At 48.9% G+C, this 15,874-nt stretch overlaps 1 protein-coding gene across 1 annotated transcript; it reads left to right on the top strand.

The window, feature by feature from the left end:
- The first annotated feature begins 814 nt into the window (after nt 1–814).
- LOC121573508 (growth arrest-specific protein 1-like) lies at nt 815–3,197 on the top strand. Its single transcript, XM_041885559.1, has one exon. The coding sequence runs from the start codon at nt 1,423–1,425 to the stop codon at nt 2,209–2,211; it is 789 nt and encodes a 262-aa protein (XP_041741493.1). The 5' UTR covers nt 815–1,422; the 3' UTR covers nt 2,212–3,197.
- Nucleotides 3,198–15,874: the final 12,677 nt, after the last annotated feature.

Raw genomic sequence — 15,874 nt, 5'->3', positions numbered from 1 at the left:
TGTTTCACTGGTAGTTTAACCATAGGTTAGGCTACGACATGTCTTGTGTGATGGACGGCAGAATTTTCTTGGACTACCTTTTATATCTTATTTTCATATGTTTGAAATGTTTGGGGAGAATAATTGAGAATAAGTAAACATTTAGAATTAAATAAAAAGTTATGTGAAGTTAGATCACGTTTATTAGCCTATAATAACAATGTTATTAACTTATTAATTAGTTAAATCTTTATGATCAAAATGTATCCAGGCTCTGTCGCAGCCGGCCGCGACCGGGAGACTCATGGGCAGCGCACAATTGGCCTAGCGTTGTCCAGGGTAGGGGAGGGAATGGCCGGCAGGGATGTAGCTCAGTTGATAGAGCATGGCGTTTGCAACGCCAGGGTTGTGGGTTCGATTCCCACGGGGGACCAGTATAAAAAAATATATATATATATATGTATTCACTAACTGTAAGTCGCTCTGGATAAGAGCGTCTGCTAAATGACTAAAATGTAAATTTATTATCTTCCCTGGTTTCCACTAGATTCCAGAGCCACTAGGTTAAAATGGCCAATATCATAAAAATTCATGAAAACAAACATTTGCTTTTTGGTCTTAATTTAAGGTTAGGGTTAGGCATATGGTTAGCCATGTGGTTAAGGTTAGGGTTAGGTTTAAAATTAACATTTTAGAAGATAAATTGTAGAAATGGGCGTGGTTTCTGACTTTGTGGCTGTGGAAGCTAGTGACTACCCTTTTCCCCTGCTAATTCATTGGTCACGTTTCTACCTTCACGTCACTGCCCTGAACAATGTAAAAAATCACAACAACTAATTTGACCAGTATGGCAAGGAGGTTTTAGTCAACCGACGCAGAGGAACGAGAGAGTAACTCGGCAGTCTTCTATGGGACGCATCGTTCATCGTAGTCCTCATTCCTTTACATATTTTTATAGCTGAAAAAGACATCGAATGGCGTGCTGCTTGCGCAGATAGCCTAGGCTACATTATCAAACTTTTCCTGGAACGGAGTTTCCCTTTCTGAACGGTAAAACGACGACAAAACTGTTATTTCTACTTCATCTTGTCTGTGCGGCAAAGCAATGGAACGCAGAAGTTGAATAATTCAATCTTGTGAAGCCGCTACTGCTGTGAAAATAAGTGGAGAGTGCCTGTGAACTTCTATTGTAACCGTGTATCAAACTTCGTGGAAAAGTTCAAATCTAACAAATTGCTAACAAATTGCAGGCGATGTTTGGTTTTCACACCGTATCACTGCATTGCATATTATTTGGTGAACCTCGTTCATTCCCCACTGGCGCGTACTGAATGCGAGGGAATGGATTTGGATTACTGCTTTTTGACACAGATTTAATGGAGATACTGCTACACAAATCCATATGTTGAAGTCTTCCATTTATTTGCATCAGTCTACTTCGAAATGGCAAGTTTTGCCGGGTTTATAAAGTGGACTGGGAGATCAACTTTGTATTTATGCTGTGCGTTTGCTCTGTTCGGCTGTCTCTGCATCGGGTCCCCTACTCATGGTCGTCGGCTCATCTGTTGGCAAGCCATCATGAAGTGTCATGAAGAGCCGGAGTGCCACTACGCATATGACCAATACCTTTACGCCTGTGCGCCCGTTATCAACGGGGATAGGAAGAAGTGTCCCAGCCACTGCATATCGTCTCTTATCCAGCTGAATCTAACTGAGACCGGCCCGTCTCTAGAGGACTGTGACTGCGCCTCGGACCCCGTCTGCCGGAGCACCAAACGCGCCATAGAGCCGTGCCTGCCTCGGACCAGCAACATGGGCTGCACCGAAGCCCGGCGGCAGTGCGAAAGAGATGACCAATGCAGCTCCGCAATGCGGGACTATTTGTTTCACTGCCGTAAACTTTTCGGAGGTGAGAGATGTTCGGACGATTGCAGGAGGGTAATAACTAACATGCGCAATATACCCAAAGCACAACAACTTGATACTTGTGTTTGTGATGGCACGGAGAGGACGATATGCGAGTATGTCAAAGTTAGCATGAAAAACTTTTGCTTTGACTCTATGGACAGATACGCAGGCAGCGGGTTTTCTGATTCGGACTCTGAAGATGATTATGATGATATGGAGGATTATGTCTATGTGGAAAACTCAAGTGATTCACCCAGATCTGCCTGTCGGGGTGTATGGACTTCTGCTGTGGCCACCATTTTGGTTCTAATGCATCTTATCTGATAGGGTAGTCTACCGAAGTTGATTCAGCTGTTGGGGAAGTTGTTAGAGAAAGAGAGAGGCCTGTGTAAAATTGACACAGGCAGACAGAGTAGCTCATGAAAGAGTTGTAACACCAGCACACCTGCTTTAGCATATACTTTGGTGTATAGAGGATTTTATGACCTTTGCTCTGCTATCTTCATAATGGGGCTTCTCAACATTCTATCTGGTCTCAGTCTCTGTGCTGATAGGCTATGGGTCGTCTTGGTCACAAAGGTTTATATTTAAATTGTATACATTTTTGTGTGAATCTCAAAAGTTTTTATATTCATTTCCAGACAGCTGTGCACCTCTAAAATATGTTATTTTTTTAACCAACCCTTGAAGAATGTTCTAGGCCTACTATAAGCTTCTCCTTACCTTGTGTCTCACAAAATAGCCAAAAATGTAAGTTTGACACACAATTCTCTTTATGTGGATAGCCAAGTGACTTGTAAGTGTACATATGTATAATGCTGTTTTCGAGACAATAGTGAAAACAACAGTATAAATACCGATTCTTGGTCACTTGGCTGTAATGGGGAAAGACTAATAAAGTTTTATTCTTTCATTATGAGCTAGACAATAGACATAGGCCTACATTTCATTAAGATGTAATTTAAGCTCTAGTCAGTTGGTAATCATCTAAGTGACAGATGTAAAATGGATGCACCTGACCATAGTTTGATTGGTTATTCAATATTACTAGCCTTAATCATGTCCCAGACATTTCCATAAGCTCAGTATCAATATCAAGTTAAAAAACAAGTTTTAAGGAAGATTATTTTTTATATGTCAAAATCTGTAAAGTTAAATTGTACAGTATATTGTATGATATTGATTTTGTTTCCAGAGATATTTGTTTATTACTGCTAAGAAGATTTTTGCACTGTATAGAAATGTCATGAAATGCTTCACTGTGTCTACATTGTATTTTGGTGAAAATATACATTTTCTTGCTTAAAGTGCTATTGACTCTTGATTGTTTCACACTTAACTCTACTTTATGTTGCCGTGTGGTTAGCAGCAGGCTACTTTAGCACTGTGTCTCGCGAGTCTTTTGACAGCTGTACCAATCCTTTCTACCATCACAAAACCCCCTCATTACAAACCATCAGTTGATCTGAGCTACTGAATGTCGTCTAAATCCAAGAGCAAATTAAGAGGCAGATTGATATACACTTGACTTTGTCAACATTAATGTTTGCTGAAGGCATACACTGTTAATGCTGGAAGACTGTATATACCTGAGGACGAAATAGCCTATCTCCTGGGGATTGCTGCTCAGATGGAGCCAAGATGGGCTTGGCTAGTTTATTTATCCTCACCCCATGTGTTTGTTAGAAGAAGCATTCATACAGAGAGGAGAGGGGGAAAGGAAAGCTGTGTCCGGGTGAATTGAGACTTAAGTAGCCATTACAAATGCACTCCGATTGAATTGCTGTTGGTGTGTGTGTGTTTAGCCATGGACCGTTGCTATGTATGTGTAACAAAGTAGTTTGTGTTTTTATTTGACACTTTCGCTTAAACTATACAGTTATCATCCTGAACAGAAGTTGAAATGCTGGTTATTGACCTAGGTCTACTTGTAGATGTTGTAGCGTAGCCTACCCACCATCAAGATTGTTTTCTTTTGTATATGGAGATCACATAGATTCACAATTGTTTTCTCTCTTGGCACCACTGAGAGACAGAAAAAGAGAGAGGGGACATCATCCTCTCCTTCACCTCTTGTCACGAGGGATTTGAGAGCAATGATGGCAGCCATGTTGTTTCTTTCTGGGAGAGGACGAGGGCCCTCCAGCCCAGTGAATGGAGGAGAAGTCGAGTGGCACTTCTGTCATAGAAATGTAAAACACACAATGGTGGAGCGGCACAATGTGCAGACACTTCATTCACTCTCTTTCTCTCTGACACAATCTCCTCAGAGAGAGAGGGGAGCTGGGCTGGGGCAGAGACAAGAAACTGCTAGCTATTACAGATAGGGGCTTCTTGGAAGGACGTGTAAAACTTCTGTCAAAGTTGTATCTCTCTTTCTCTCTGCTCTGTTAATGTCTTAAGTTAAGGCTATGTGATGCCTCCATGTTTAATATTAGGTGACACTCACTTGGCTTTGTTTCAAGGTGTGCTTATAAACTGTTTATAAACATTTATAAAGTTGGTCAACTATTCAAGTTAATACATTTAAGGCCTGATGTTTATGATATATAGGAATACATAGATATATAATGACTAGAACGGACTTGGAACCTCAAACCCTGGCAATTTGACTGGTAAACTCATGGGTACACTCGCGATGGGTCATACACTTGCAATGGTACAGCGGCAGGTAGTCTAGACGGTGGCAGGTAGCCTAGCGGTTAAGAGCGTTGGGCCAGTAACCGAAAGGTCGCTGGTTCGAATCCCTGAGCCGGCCAGGTGGACAAATCTGCCGTTCTGCCCTTGAGCAAGGCAGTTAACCCCCAACAACAACTGCGCTGATGACATGGACGTCGATTAAGGCAGCCCCCGCACCTCTCTGATTCAGACGGTTGGGTTAAATGCCGAAGACACATTTTGGTTGAATGCATTCAGTTGTGCAACTGACTAGGTATCCCATTTTCTATGTATGAGTAGTACACATATTTCTATGATAATACATGTATTAGGTACAACATACATGAAAACATTATTAAGTATGCTTCATAATCAGGTTACTAATGGTTAACAAACTATTTGATACTGGTTAATAAGGAGTTTATAAAACATTTTATTATGAGCTCTTTATAAATACAGTCTTAGAAATCATTTATTTGAGATAGTAGTTTACTATCAGAATTACAATGATGTGATATGTACTCCCTGTTCACCCACGACTACGTGGCCACACACGACTCCAACACCATCATCAGGTTTGCTGTTGACACAACGGTGGTAGGCCTGATCACCGGTGACGATGAGACAGCTTACAGGGAGGAGGTCAGTGACCTGGCAGTGTGGTGCCGGAACAACAACCTCTCCCTCATCATCAGTAAGACCAAGGAGCTGATTGTGGACTACAGGAAATGGTGGGGCGTGCATGCCTCCATCCACATCGACGGAGCGGGTTGAGAGCTTCAAGTTCCTCGGTGTCCAAATCACTAAGCACTTAAAATGGTCCACACACGCGCACAGTCGTGAAAAAGGTGTGATGGCGCCTCTTCCCCCTCAGGTGGTTGAAAAGATGTGAACAGCGCCGGAGAAGATGGCTGCCGTTTTACAGCCCTCTAACCAATTGTACTATTATGTGTGTTTTTCCGCATTATTTGTAATTTATTTTGTACATAATGTTTCTGCCATCGTCTCTTATAACCAAAAAGAGCTTCTGGATATCAGGACAGCGATTACTCACCTCGTATTGGACGAAGATTTTTTCTTCAACGAGGCGGCCGCGAAGGATATCATACAGACACCCGACAAGGCCTAAATCCCCGCCATTCGCGTGAGGAAGAGACGGAGATATCGTGGACGTAGATCGGGGTGCCTTGTAAGATCCGACGGCGGCGAGTAAACTGCCTCTTCCATCAATCCTATTAGCCAACGTTCAATCATTTGAAAATAAATTGGATGACTTAAGATTACGGTTATCCTACCAACGGGACATTAAAAACTGTAATATCTTATGTTTCACCGAGTCGTGGCTGAACGACGACATGGATATCATACAGCTAGCGGGATATACGCTACATCGGTAGGATAGAACGGCTGACTCCAGTAAGACAAGGGGTGGCGGTCTGTGTATATTTGTAAACAACAGCTGGTGCACAAAATCAAATACTAAGGAAGTCTCGAGGTTTTGCTCGCATGAGGTAGAGTATCTTATGATAAGCTGTAGACCACACTATTTACCAAGAGAGTTTTCATCTATATTTTTTATAGCTGTCTATTTACCACCACAAACCAATGCTGGCATTAAGATTGCACTGAATGAGTTGTACAAGGCCATAAATCAACAGGAAAACGCTCATCCAGATGCAGCGCTCCTAGTGGCCGGGGACTTTAATGCAGGGAAACTTAAATCCGTTCTACCTCATTTCTACCAGCATGTTAAATGTGCAACCAGAGGAAAAAAAACTCTAGACCACCTTTACTCCACACACAGAGACGCATACAAAGCTCTCCCTCGCCCTCCATTTGGCAAATCTGACCATAACTCTATCCTCCTGATTCCTGCTTATAAGCAAAAACTAAAGCAGGAAGCACCAGTGACTCGGTTAATAAAAAAGTGGTCAGATGACGCAGATGCTAAGCTACAGGACTGTTTTGCTAGCACAGACTGGAACATGTTCGGGATTCTTCAGACAGCATTGAGGAGTACACCACATCAGTCACTGGCTTCATCAATAAGTGCATCGATGATGTCGTCCCCACAGTGACCGTACGTACATACCCCAACCAGAAGCCATGGATTACAGGAAACATCCGCACTGAGCTAAAGGGTAGAGCTGCCGCTTTCAAGGAACGGGACTCTAACCCGGACGCTTATAAGAAATCCCGCTATGACCTCCGACGAACCATCAAACAGGCAAAGAGTCAATACAGGACTAAGATTGAATCGTACTACACCGGCTCTGACGCTCGTCGGATGTGGCAGGGCTTGAAAACTATTACAGACTACAAAGGGAAGCACAGCCGCAAGCTAACCAGTGACACAAGCCTACCAGACGAGCTAAACCACTTCTATGCTCGCTTCGAGGCAAGCAACACTGAAGCATGCATGAGAGCACCAGCTGTTCCGGATGACTATGTAATCACGCTCTCCGTAGCCGATGTGATTAAGACTTTTAAGCAGGTCAACATTCACAAGGCCGCAGGGCCAGACGGATTACCAGGACGTGTACCCCGAGCATGTGCTGACCAACTGGCAAGTGTCTTCACTGACATTTTCAACATGTCCCTGACTGAGTCTGTAATACCAACATGTTTCAAGCAGACCACCATAGTCCCCGTGCCCAAGGACTCTAAGATAACCTGCCTAAATGACTACCGACCCGTAGCACTGACGTCTGTAGCCATGAAGTGCTTTGAAAGGCTGGTCATGGCTCACATCAACAGCATTATCCCAGAAACCCTAGACCCACTCCAATTTGCATACCGCCCCAACAGATCCACAGATGATGCAATCTCTATTGCACTCCACACTGCCCTTTCCCACCTGGACAAGAGGAACACCTACGTGAGAATGCTATTCATTGACTACAGCTCAGCATTCAACACCATAGTGCCCTCTAAGCTCATCACTAAGCTAAGGATCCTGGGACTAAACACCTCCCTCTGCAACTGGATCCTGGACTTCCTGACGGGCCGCCCCCAGGTGGTAAGGGTAGGTAACAACACATCTGCCACACTGATCCTCAACACGGGGGCCCCTCAGGGGTGCGTGCTCAGTCCCCTCCTGTACTCTCTGTTCACCCATGACTGCATGGCCAGGCACGACTCCAACACCATCATTAAGTTTGCCGACGACACAACAGTGGTAGGCCTGATCACCGACAACGATGAGACAGCCTATAGGGAGGAGGTCAGAGACCTGGCCGTGTGGTGCCAGGACAACAACCTCTCCCTCAACGTGACCAAGACAAAGGAGATGATTGTGGACTACAGGAAAAAAAAGAGGACTGAGCACGCCCTTATTCTCATCGACGGGGCTGTAGTGGAACAGGTTGAGAGCTTCAAGTTCCTTGGTGTCCACATCACCAACGAACTATCATGGTCCAAACACACCAAGACAGTGGTGAAGAGAGCACGACAAAGCCTATTCCCCCTCAGGAGACTGAAAAGATTTGGCATGGGTCCTCAGATCCTCAAAAAATTCTACAGCTGCACCATCGAGAGCATCCTGACTGGTTGCATCACCGCCTGGTATGGCAACTGCTTGGCCTCCGACCGCAAGGCACTACAGAGGGTAGTGCGTACGGCCCAGTACATCACTGGGGCCAAGCTTCCTGCCATCCAGGACCTCTATACCAGGCGGTGTCAGAGGAAGGCCCTCAAAGTTGTCAAAGACTCCAGCCACCCTAGTCATAGACTGTTCTCTCTGCTACCGCACGGCAAGCGGTACCGGAGTGCCAAGTCTAGGTCCAAAAGACTTCTCAACAGCTTCTACCCCCAAGCCATAAGACTCCTGAACAGCTAATCATGGCTACCCGGACTATTTGCACTGCCCCCCCACCCCATCCTTTTTACGCTGCTGCTACTCTGTTAATTATTTATGCATAGTCACTTTAACTCTACCCACATGTACATATTACCTCAACTACCTGTCATGAGCCCTCTCACTCCACCGGGTTACCACCTTAATGTGTTTCCACTATCTTCCACTCTGCTCATCTCTCTCTCTCTACTCAGCCTAACGAGCTCCACCTGTTCCTGCTCTGCTCGGCTCTAATTACTCTGCCAGCTGCGCTGCATTACCCACTAACCTCTCCCAGTATTTAAAGTCCCGTCTTTCAGCTCTCCTTTGTCAGATCGTCTGCAAAGCTCACACCCGGAACCTGTGTGCTCGCGCTTCTGGCTCACCCTTGTTTTGTGACCCCGGACCTGCCTGATTCTTGGATACTCTTCTGCCCCAGGAAAACCAGACCTGCTCTCTGCCATTACGACTCCTGACTACTCTTCGACCCCGGTAACTCTGACCAGCCTTCTGCCTTGCTACAACGTATTTGGATTTCCCTTGAACTGTACTTCTGCCTTGTTTCATCCGCCCCGTTGTGTCTGTGTTTCCTCCCCCCAGGACTTCTGGACCACCAACCACCGGCGTCATCGGACGCATCGCTGCCACTGGGGGGCACAGACCCAGCACATTGGACGGGATAACCCCTGGAGCCTTCACTCACTCCCTACTTCCCTTTTCCCTTAAGTTTTAATAAACTTTCTGGTGTGACGCAATTGTGGTCCTCTTGTCGTCTGTCTGAACCGTGACAGTACGATCTGACCATCATGGACTCAGCGCACACTTCCCCCGACATGGAAACCGAAGAACCTGAGCAACCCACCGCCATGCTACGCCTGGAACACACTGAGAGAGAGCTAGGTCGCATGAGCGGCGACATCACCTCTCTGCTTCAGGTCGGCCACCAACAGCATCAGCAGTTCCAGCAGCACCAGCAGCAGTCCCAGCAGCAGCAACAACAACTCGCCAGGATCATCCAACTCCTCACCAACCTTACCCCAGCCAGTCTGCCCACCAGCCCTGCCTCCGAGTTACCTGCCCCGGTCATTTCAGCCGCTGCCCCGGAACCCAAGATTGGAAACCCCGAGCGGTTCAACGGCGATTCTACCCAGGTCCGGCCATTCCTGACTAGCTGCCGACTTCAGTTCTCCTTGCAGCCAAGGACCTTCGCCACGGAGGGGGCTAGGGTCGGGTATGCCATCACTCACCTGACGGGCCGAGCTCGACTCTGGGGAACAGCAGAGTTCGAACGTCAAACCCCGCATGTGCAACCTTCGACCTGTTTGCTGAGGAGATGCTGAAGGTGTTTGACCTGGATTCACCAACCGCAGAGGCGTCTCGTGAACTGTTCAGTATTCGACAAGGCAGACGTACAGTCGCAGACCATTCCATCGACTTCCGAACCCTGGCAAGACGAAGTTCTTGGAACACACCATCGTTGGTGGACGCGTTCTTCCATAGCTTGGCTGACTATATCAAGGACGAGTTGGTCTCCCATGAACTGCCTTCCACTCTTGATGAAGCCATCGCACTGACTGTCCGGATCGACAGAAGGATACAGACCCGTCGTCGTGAGAGGGGCGCCAAGGTCCACCAACTACCGGCATTCGGAGAGATCCGACTGGGCTCCTGTCAGCTACTGCCACTCACCCAAGTCAGCTTGATCAGTCTGAGCCTATGGAGATTGGGCGAGCCTCTCTCACTCCTGCAGAGCGCCAGCGCCGCTTCACCTCAAACCTCTGCCTCTATTGTGGAGGTGATGGACATCGTGTGGTAACCTGCCCTTTAAAAGCCGAAGCTCACCGGGCATAGGGGGAGTCCGGTTGAGCTCAATGACCATCCAGTCCTCCGACCGCAAACCCTTGCTGCAAGTTCACCTCCGCCTCTCTGACTCTACTCACACCCTGGCTGCTCTGGTGGATTCTGGCGCCGAAGCCAACATAATGGACATCAAGCTGGCACGCCAACTGGGACTGGAGAACCTCCGTTTGACACCTCCTATTCCTGCCCGGGCACTGGACGGACACTTACTCGGATCGGTCACTCATGTCACGGCCCCGGTCTTGATGGGTCTGTCCGGAAACCATCAAGAGACTATCCAGTTTCACCTGCTCCCCTCTCCAGGCCAACCCCTCATCCTGGGTTACCCATGGCTCCGCCCGGCACAACCCTCAGCTCGACTGGGTGACCGGGGTGATCAGGGAGTGGGGAGAGGACTGCCACCGAACCTGCCTGCTTGCTGCCGCACTACCCCCTCGGCCAGTACCTACTAACTCCGCCCCTGACCTCTCCCATGTCCCAGAATGCTACCATGGTCTCAGAGAAGTGTTTAACAAAGCAAGAGCCACATCTCTGCCCCCTCACCGACCGTACGACTGTGCCATCGACCTCCTCCCCTGGAACAGCCCCTCCAAGGGGCCGTCTTTATTCGTTGTCTGCTCCTGAAAGAAGGTCCATGGAGGACTACATCAATGACTCTCTGTCCACAGGATTGATCCGTTCATCTTCATCTCCGGCTGGTGCTGGCTTCTTCTTTGTGGGGAAGAGGGACGGATCTCTTCGCCCCTGCATCGACTACAGGGGACTCAACGACATCACAGTGAAAAACCGTTACCCTCTCCCTCTGCTCACCTCTGCTTTTGAGTTGCTCCAGGGAGCCACTGTTTTTACCAAGTTGGATCTCAGAAACGCTTACCACCTAGTGCGGATCCGGGAGGGAGATGAATGGAAGACCGCATTCAATACACCAACAGGCCACTACGAGTATCTGGTTATGCCTTTTGGCCTCACCAATGCTCCTGCTGTGTTCCAGGCTCTAGTGAATGATGTACTGCGGGACATGTTAAACAAGTTTGTCTTCGTTTACCTGGATGACATCTTAATCTACTCCAGAAACCTGTCTGAACACACCCGCCATGTCCAGCAAGTCCTTCATCGTCTTCTGGAGAATTCCCTCTACGCCAAGGCAGAGAAATGTGAGTTTCACGTCAAGACAGTGGCCTTCCTGGGGTACATAGTGGCAGAGGGAAGTATCCAAATGGATCCTGCCAAAGTATCAGCAGTCACGTCATGGCCAGTTCCGGAGAACAGAAAGAAGCTGCAACAGTTTCTGGGGTTTGCTAACTTCTATAGAAAGTTTATCCGGAACTACAGTACCGTTGCTGCCCCTCTCACTGCTCTAACCAGCACCAAGCAACCCTTCACCTGGACCCCAGCAGCCGACAAGGCCTTCAGTACCCTCAAGGTAAGGTTCACCTCCGCTCCCATCCTCCAGATGCCTGACGTGGACCGGCAATTCATTGTGGAGGTGGACGCCTCGGATGTGGGAGTTGGTGCTGTGATTTCTCAGTGGGCTGCGGAGGATAGGAAGCTCCATCCCTGTGCCTTTTTCTCACGTCGGTTGTCCCCCCTCTGAGTGCAATTACGACATAGGGAACCGAGAGCTGCTGGCTGTGAAGCTTGCCTTGGAGGAGTGGCGTCACTGGCTGGAGGGGTCCACCATTCCATTTCTCGTTTGGACCGATCATAAGAACTTGGAGTACATCCGCACGGCCAAACGGTTGAACTCCAGGCAGTCCCGCTGGGCCCTGTTCTTCACCAGGTTTAATTTCACTCTGTCATACCGGCCTGGATCACGCAACACCAAGCCAGACGCCCTCTCCCGTCAATTCCAGAAGGATGACAACCCCTCCAAGGATCCTGTGTCGATTCTGCCAAGTCCCTGCATCGTAGCAGCTCTGACCTGGGCTGTTGAGGAACAGGTGCTGGAAGCTCTCCGTAACCAGCCCGGTCCCAGCACTTGCCCAGCTGACCGCCTTTTTGTCCCCCGAAAACCTAAGGTCCCAGGTCGTTCAGTGGGGACATGACTCCCGCCTAGCTTGTCACCCGGGCTCCACCCGCACTTACAACCTGCTCGCCCAGAGGTTCTGGTGGCCCGCTCTGAGAAAGGATGTACGGGAATTCGTCCAAGCCTGCCCCATCTGCAACCAACACAAGTCGTCCTGCCAGCCCCCCAGCCGGATTGCTGCAGCCCCTGCCTGTGCCCAGACGTCCCTGGTCTCACATCGCCCTTGACTTTGTCACGGGGCTGCCCCCTTCAAGGGGCAAGACCGTCATTCTCACCATAGTTGACCGATTCAGCAAGATGGCACACTTCATTCCCCTCCCCAAGCTCCCAACCGCCAAGGAGACCGCCCAGGTGGTCCTGGAACACGTCTTCCGGATCCACGGACTGCCAAAGGATGTAGTTTCTGACCGTGGTCCACAATTCTCCTCCGCTTTTTGGAAGGAGTTCTGTCACCTGCTGGGAGCCACAGTCAGTCTGACTTCCGGATTCCATCCCCAATCCAATGGGCAGTCAGAGCGGGCAAATCAGGAGCTCGAGAAGGCACTGCGATGCATGACTTCACGCAACCCCCACTCCTGGTCGCAGCAATTGACATGGGTGGAGTACGCACACAATTCTCTGACCTGCTCTGCCATCGGTATGTCCCCTTTCCAATGTGTTTATGGATACCAGCCTCCTCTATTTGCCAGTCAGGAAGGGGAGGTTACTTGCCCATCTGCACTTGCGTTTGCCCGTCGATGTCGCCGCACCTGGTCACAGGCCCGAGCCACACTTCTCAGATCCGTTGCCAGCTACACTACCGGGGCCAACCGTCGGAGAATCCCTGCTCCCACCTACCATGTTGGTCAAAGGGTGTGGTTGTCATCAAGGAACCTGCCACTCAGGGTGGAGTCGCAGAAGTTGGCACCTCGGTTCATTGGCCCATTCCCTATCATAAGAGTGATTAGCCCAACTGCTGTCCGGCTCCAACTGCCTAATTCCATGAGGGTGCACCCCACTTTCCATGTGTCTAAGATTAAGCCCATTCATGAGAGTCCGCTGGTCCCTGCTGCGCCTTGTCCTCCTCCTCCACGGCTCGTCGATGGTGGTCTGGTTTACACCGTCCGCCGCCTGCTTCGGTCCAGACGGAGGGTAGGGGTCTCCAGTACCTCATTGACTGGGAGGGCTATGGACCTGAGGAAAGGACCTGGGTGCCAGCTAGTCGGATTGTGGATAGGACTCTCATCACCGCCTTCCACCAACGGCATCCTGATCAACCTGCAATCCGTAGGGGCCGCCCCAGAGGGATCCCTAACCGTCCTGCCCGCCTCGGCTTCCTGTCCTGTGCCTGATCCTGTCTCGGGACCTGTCCCATCTCCCGACCACGGCCCTCCGGCTTCCTCCGAGGATGAGGGCGTTCGCTCGGACCGTTCGGAGGAGTTCTAGCCCTCCTCCGGCTCCCCTCCTCCCGCCCGGCGTGGTGTTGCTCTTGGGACTTCTGGGGCCGTCCCTTGGGGGGTTCTGTCATGAGCCCTCTCACTCCACCGGGTTACCACCTTAATGTGTTTCCACTATCTTCCACTCTGCTCATCTCTCTCTCTCTACTCAGCCTAACGAGCTCCACCTGTTCCTGCTCTGCTCGGCTCTAATTACTCTGCCAGCTGCGCTGCATTACCCACTAACCTCTCCCAGTATTTAAAGTCCCGTCTTTCAGCTCTCCTTTGTCAGATCGTCTGCAAAGCTCACACCCGAACCTGTGTGCTCGCGCTTCTGGCTCACCCTTGTTTTGTGACCCCGGACCTGCCTGATTCTTGGATACTCTTCTGCCCCAGGAAAACCAGACCTGCTCTCTGCCATTACGACTCCTGACTACTCTTCGACCCCGGTAACTCTGACCAGCCTTCTGCCTTGCTACAACGTATTTGGATTTCCCTTGAACTGTACTTCTGCCTTGTTTCATCCGCCCCGTTGTGTCTGTGTTTCCTCCCCCCAGGACTTCTGGACCACCAACCACCGGCGTCATCGGACGATCGCTGCCACTGGGGGGGCACAGACCCAGCACATTGGACGGGATAACCCCTGGAGCCTTCACTCACTCCCTACTTCCCTTTTCCCTTAAGTTTTAATAAACTTTCTGGTGTGACGCAATTGTGGTCCTCTTGTCGTCTGTCTGAACCGTGACACTACCTCAACTAGCCGGTGCCCCCGCACATTGACTCTGCAACGATACCCCCCTGTATATATAGCCTCCCTACTGTCACTTTATTTTACTTCTGCTCTTTTTTCTCAACACTTTTTTTGTTGTTGTTTTATTTTTACATTTTTTGTTAAAAATAAATGCACTGTTGGTTAAGGGCTGTAAGTAAGCATTTCACTGTAATGTCTGCACCTGTTGTATTTGGCGCATGTGACCAATACAATTTGATTTGATTTGATTTGAGGTGGTTGAAAAGATGTGGCATGGGCCCTCAAATCCTCAAAAAGTTATACAGCTGTACCATTGAGAGTATTTTGACTGTCTGCATCACTGTTTGGTATGGCAATAGCATCACCCTTGATCACATGGTACTACAGAGGGTGGTGTGGACAGGACCTCTGTATCAGGCGGTGTGAAAGGAAGGCCCGGAAAACCCTACACACTCACAGGACCCAACACACTCACAGGACCCTACACACTCACAGGACCCTACACATTCACAGGGCCCTACACACTCACAGGACCCTACACACTCACAGGACCCTGCACACTCACAGGGCCCTACACACTCACAGGACCCTACACACTCACAGGACCCAACACACTCACAGGACCCTACACACTTACAGGACCCTACACATTCACAGGACCCTACACACTCACAGGACCCTACACACTTACAGGGCCCTACACACTCACAGGGCCCCACACACTCACAGGACCCTACACATTCACAGGGCCCTACACACTCACAGGACCCTACACATTCACAGGGCCCTACACACTCACAGGGCCCCACACACTCAAAGGACCCTACACATTCACAGGGCCCTACACATTCACAGGGCCCTACACACACACAGGACCCTACACATTCACAGGGCCCTACACACTTACAGGACCCTACACATTCACAGGGCATTTACACTCACAGGGCCCTACACACTCACAGGGCCCTACACATTCACAGGGCCCTACACACTCACAGGACCTACACACTCACAGGGCCCTACACACTCACGCACACTGTCACTCCAACACACACAGAAACACTCACTCCATCATTTGCTCACACTAACATAATATGCACATACATTTATACTGACTACACACCCACTCACATTCAACCATCATATACGCTGCTGCTACTCTGTTTATCATATATCCTGATGCCTAGTCACCTTACCCCTATACATATCTACCTCTATCACTCCAGTATTCCTGCACATTGTTAATATGGTACTGGAACTGATTGACCCTGTATATGGTATGTATATAGTATGCTTACATAATTTATTGTGTTCTTCTTATTTCTTATTTTTATTTATTGTGTGTTTTTGTTCTACCTTATGTTATTTTTATATTACATTGTTATTGATTGCTGCATTTTTGGGGTTAGAGCTTGCAAGAAAGGCATGTCACTGTACTTGTG

This window comes from Coregonus clupeaformis, chromosome 9 (genome assembly GCF_020615455.1).
Source record: "Coregonus clupeaformis isolate EN_2021a chromosome 9, ASM2061545v1, whole genome shotgun sequence".
NCBI classification, from domain to species: Eukaryota; Metazoa; Chordata; class Actinopteri; order Salmoniformes; family Salmonidae; genus Coregonus; species Coregonus clupeaformis.
The sequence above is the reverse complement of the archived record's forward strand: the minus strand, read 5'-3'. Positions and strand labels throughout refer to the sequence as shown.

Coding starts and splice junctions, on each gene's coding strand:
- LOC121573508 (XM_041885559.1), top strand. CDS start 1,423: ATGGCAAGTTTTGCCGGGTTTATAAAGTGGACTGGGAGATCAACTTTG.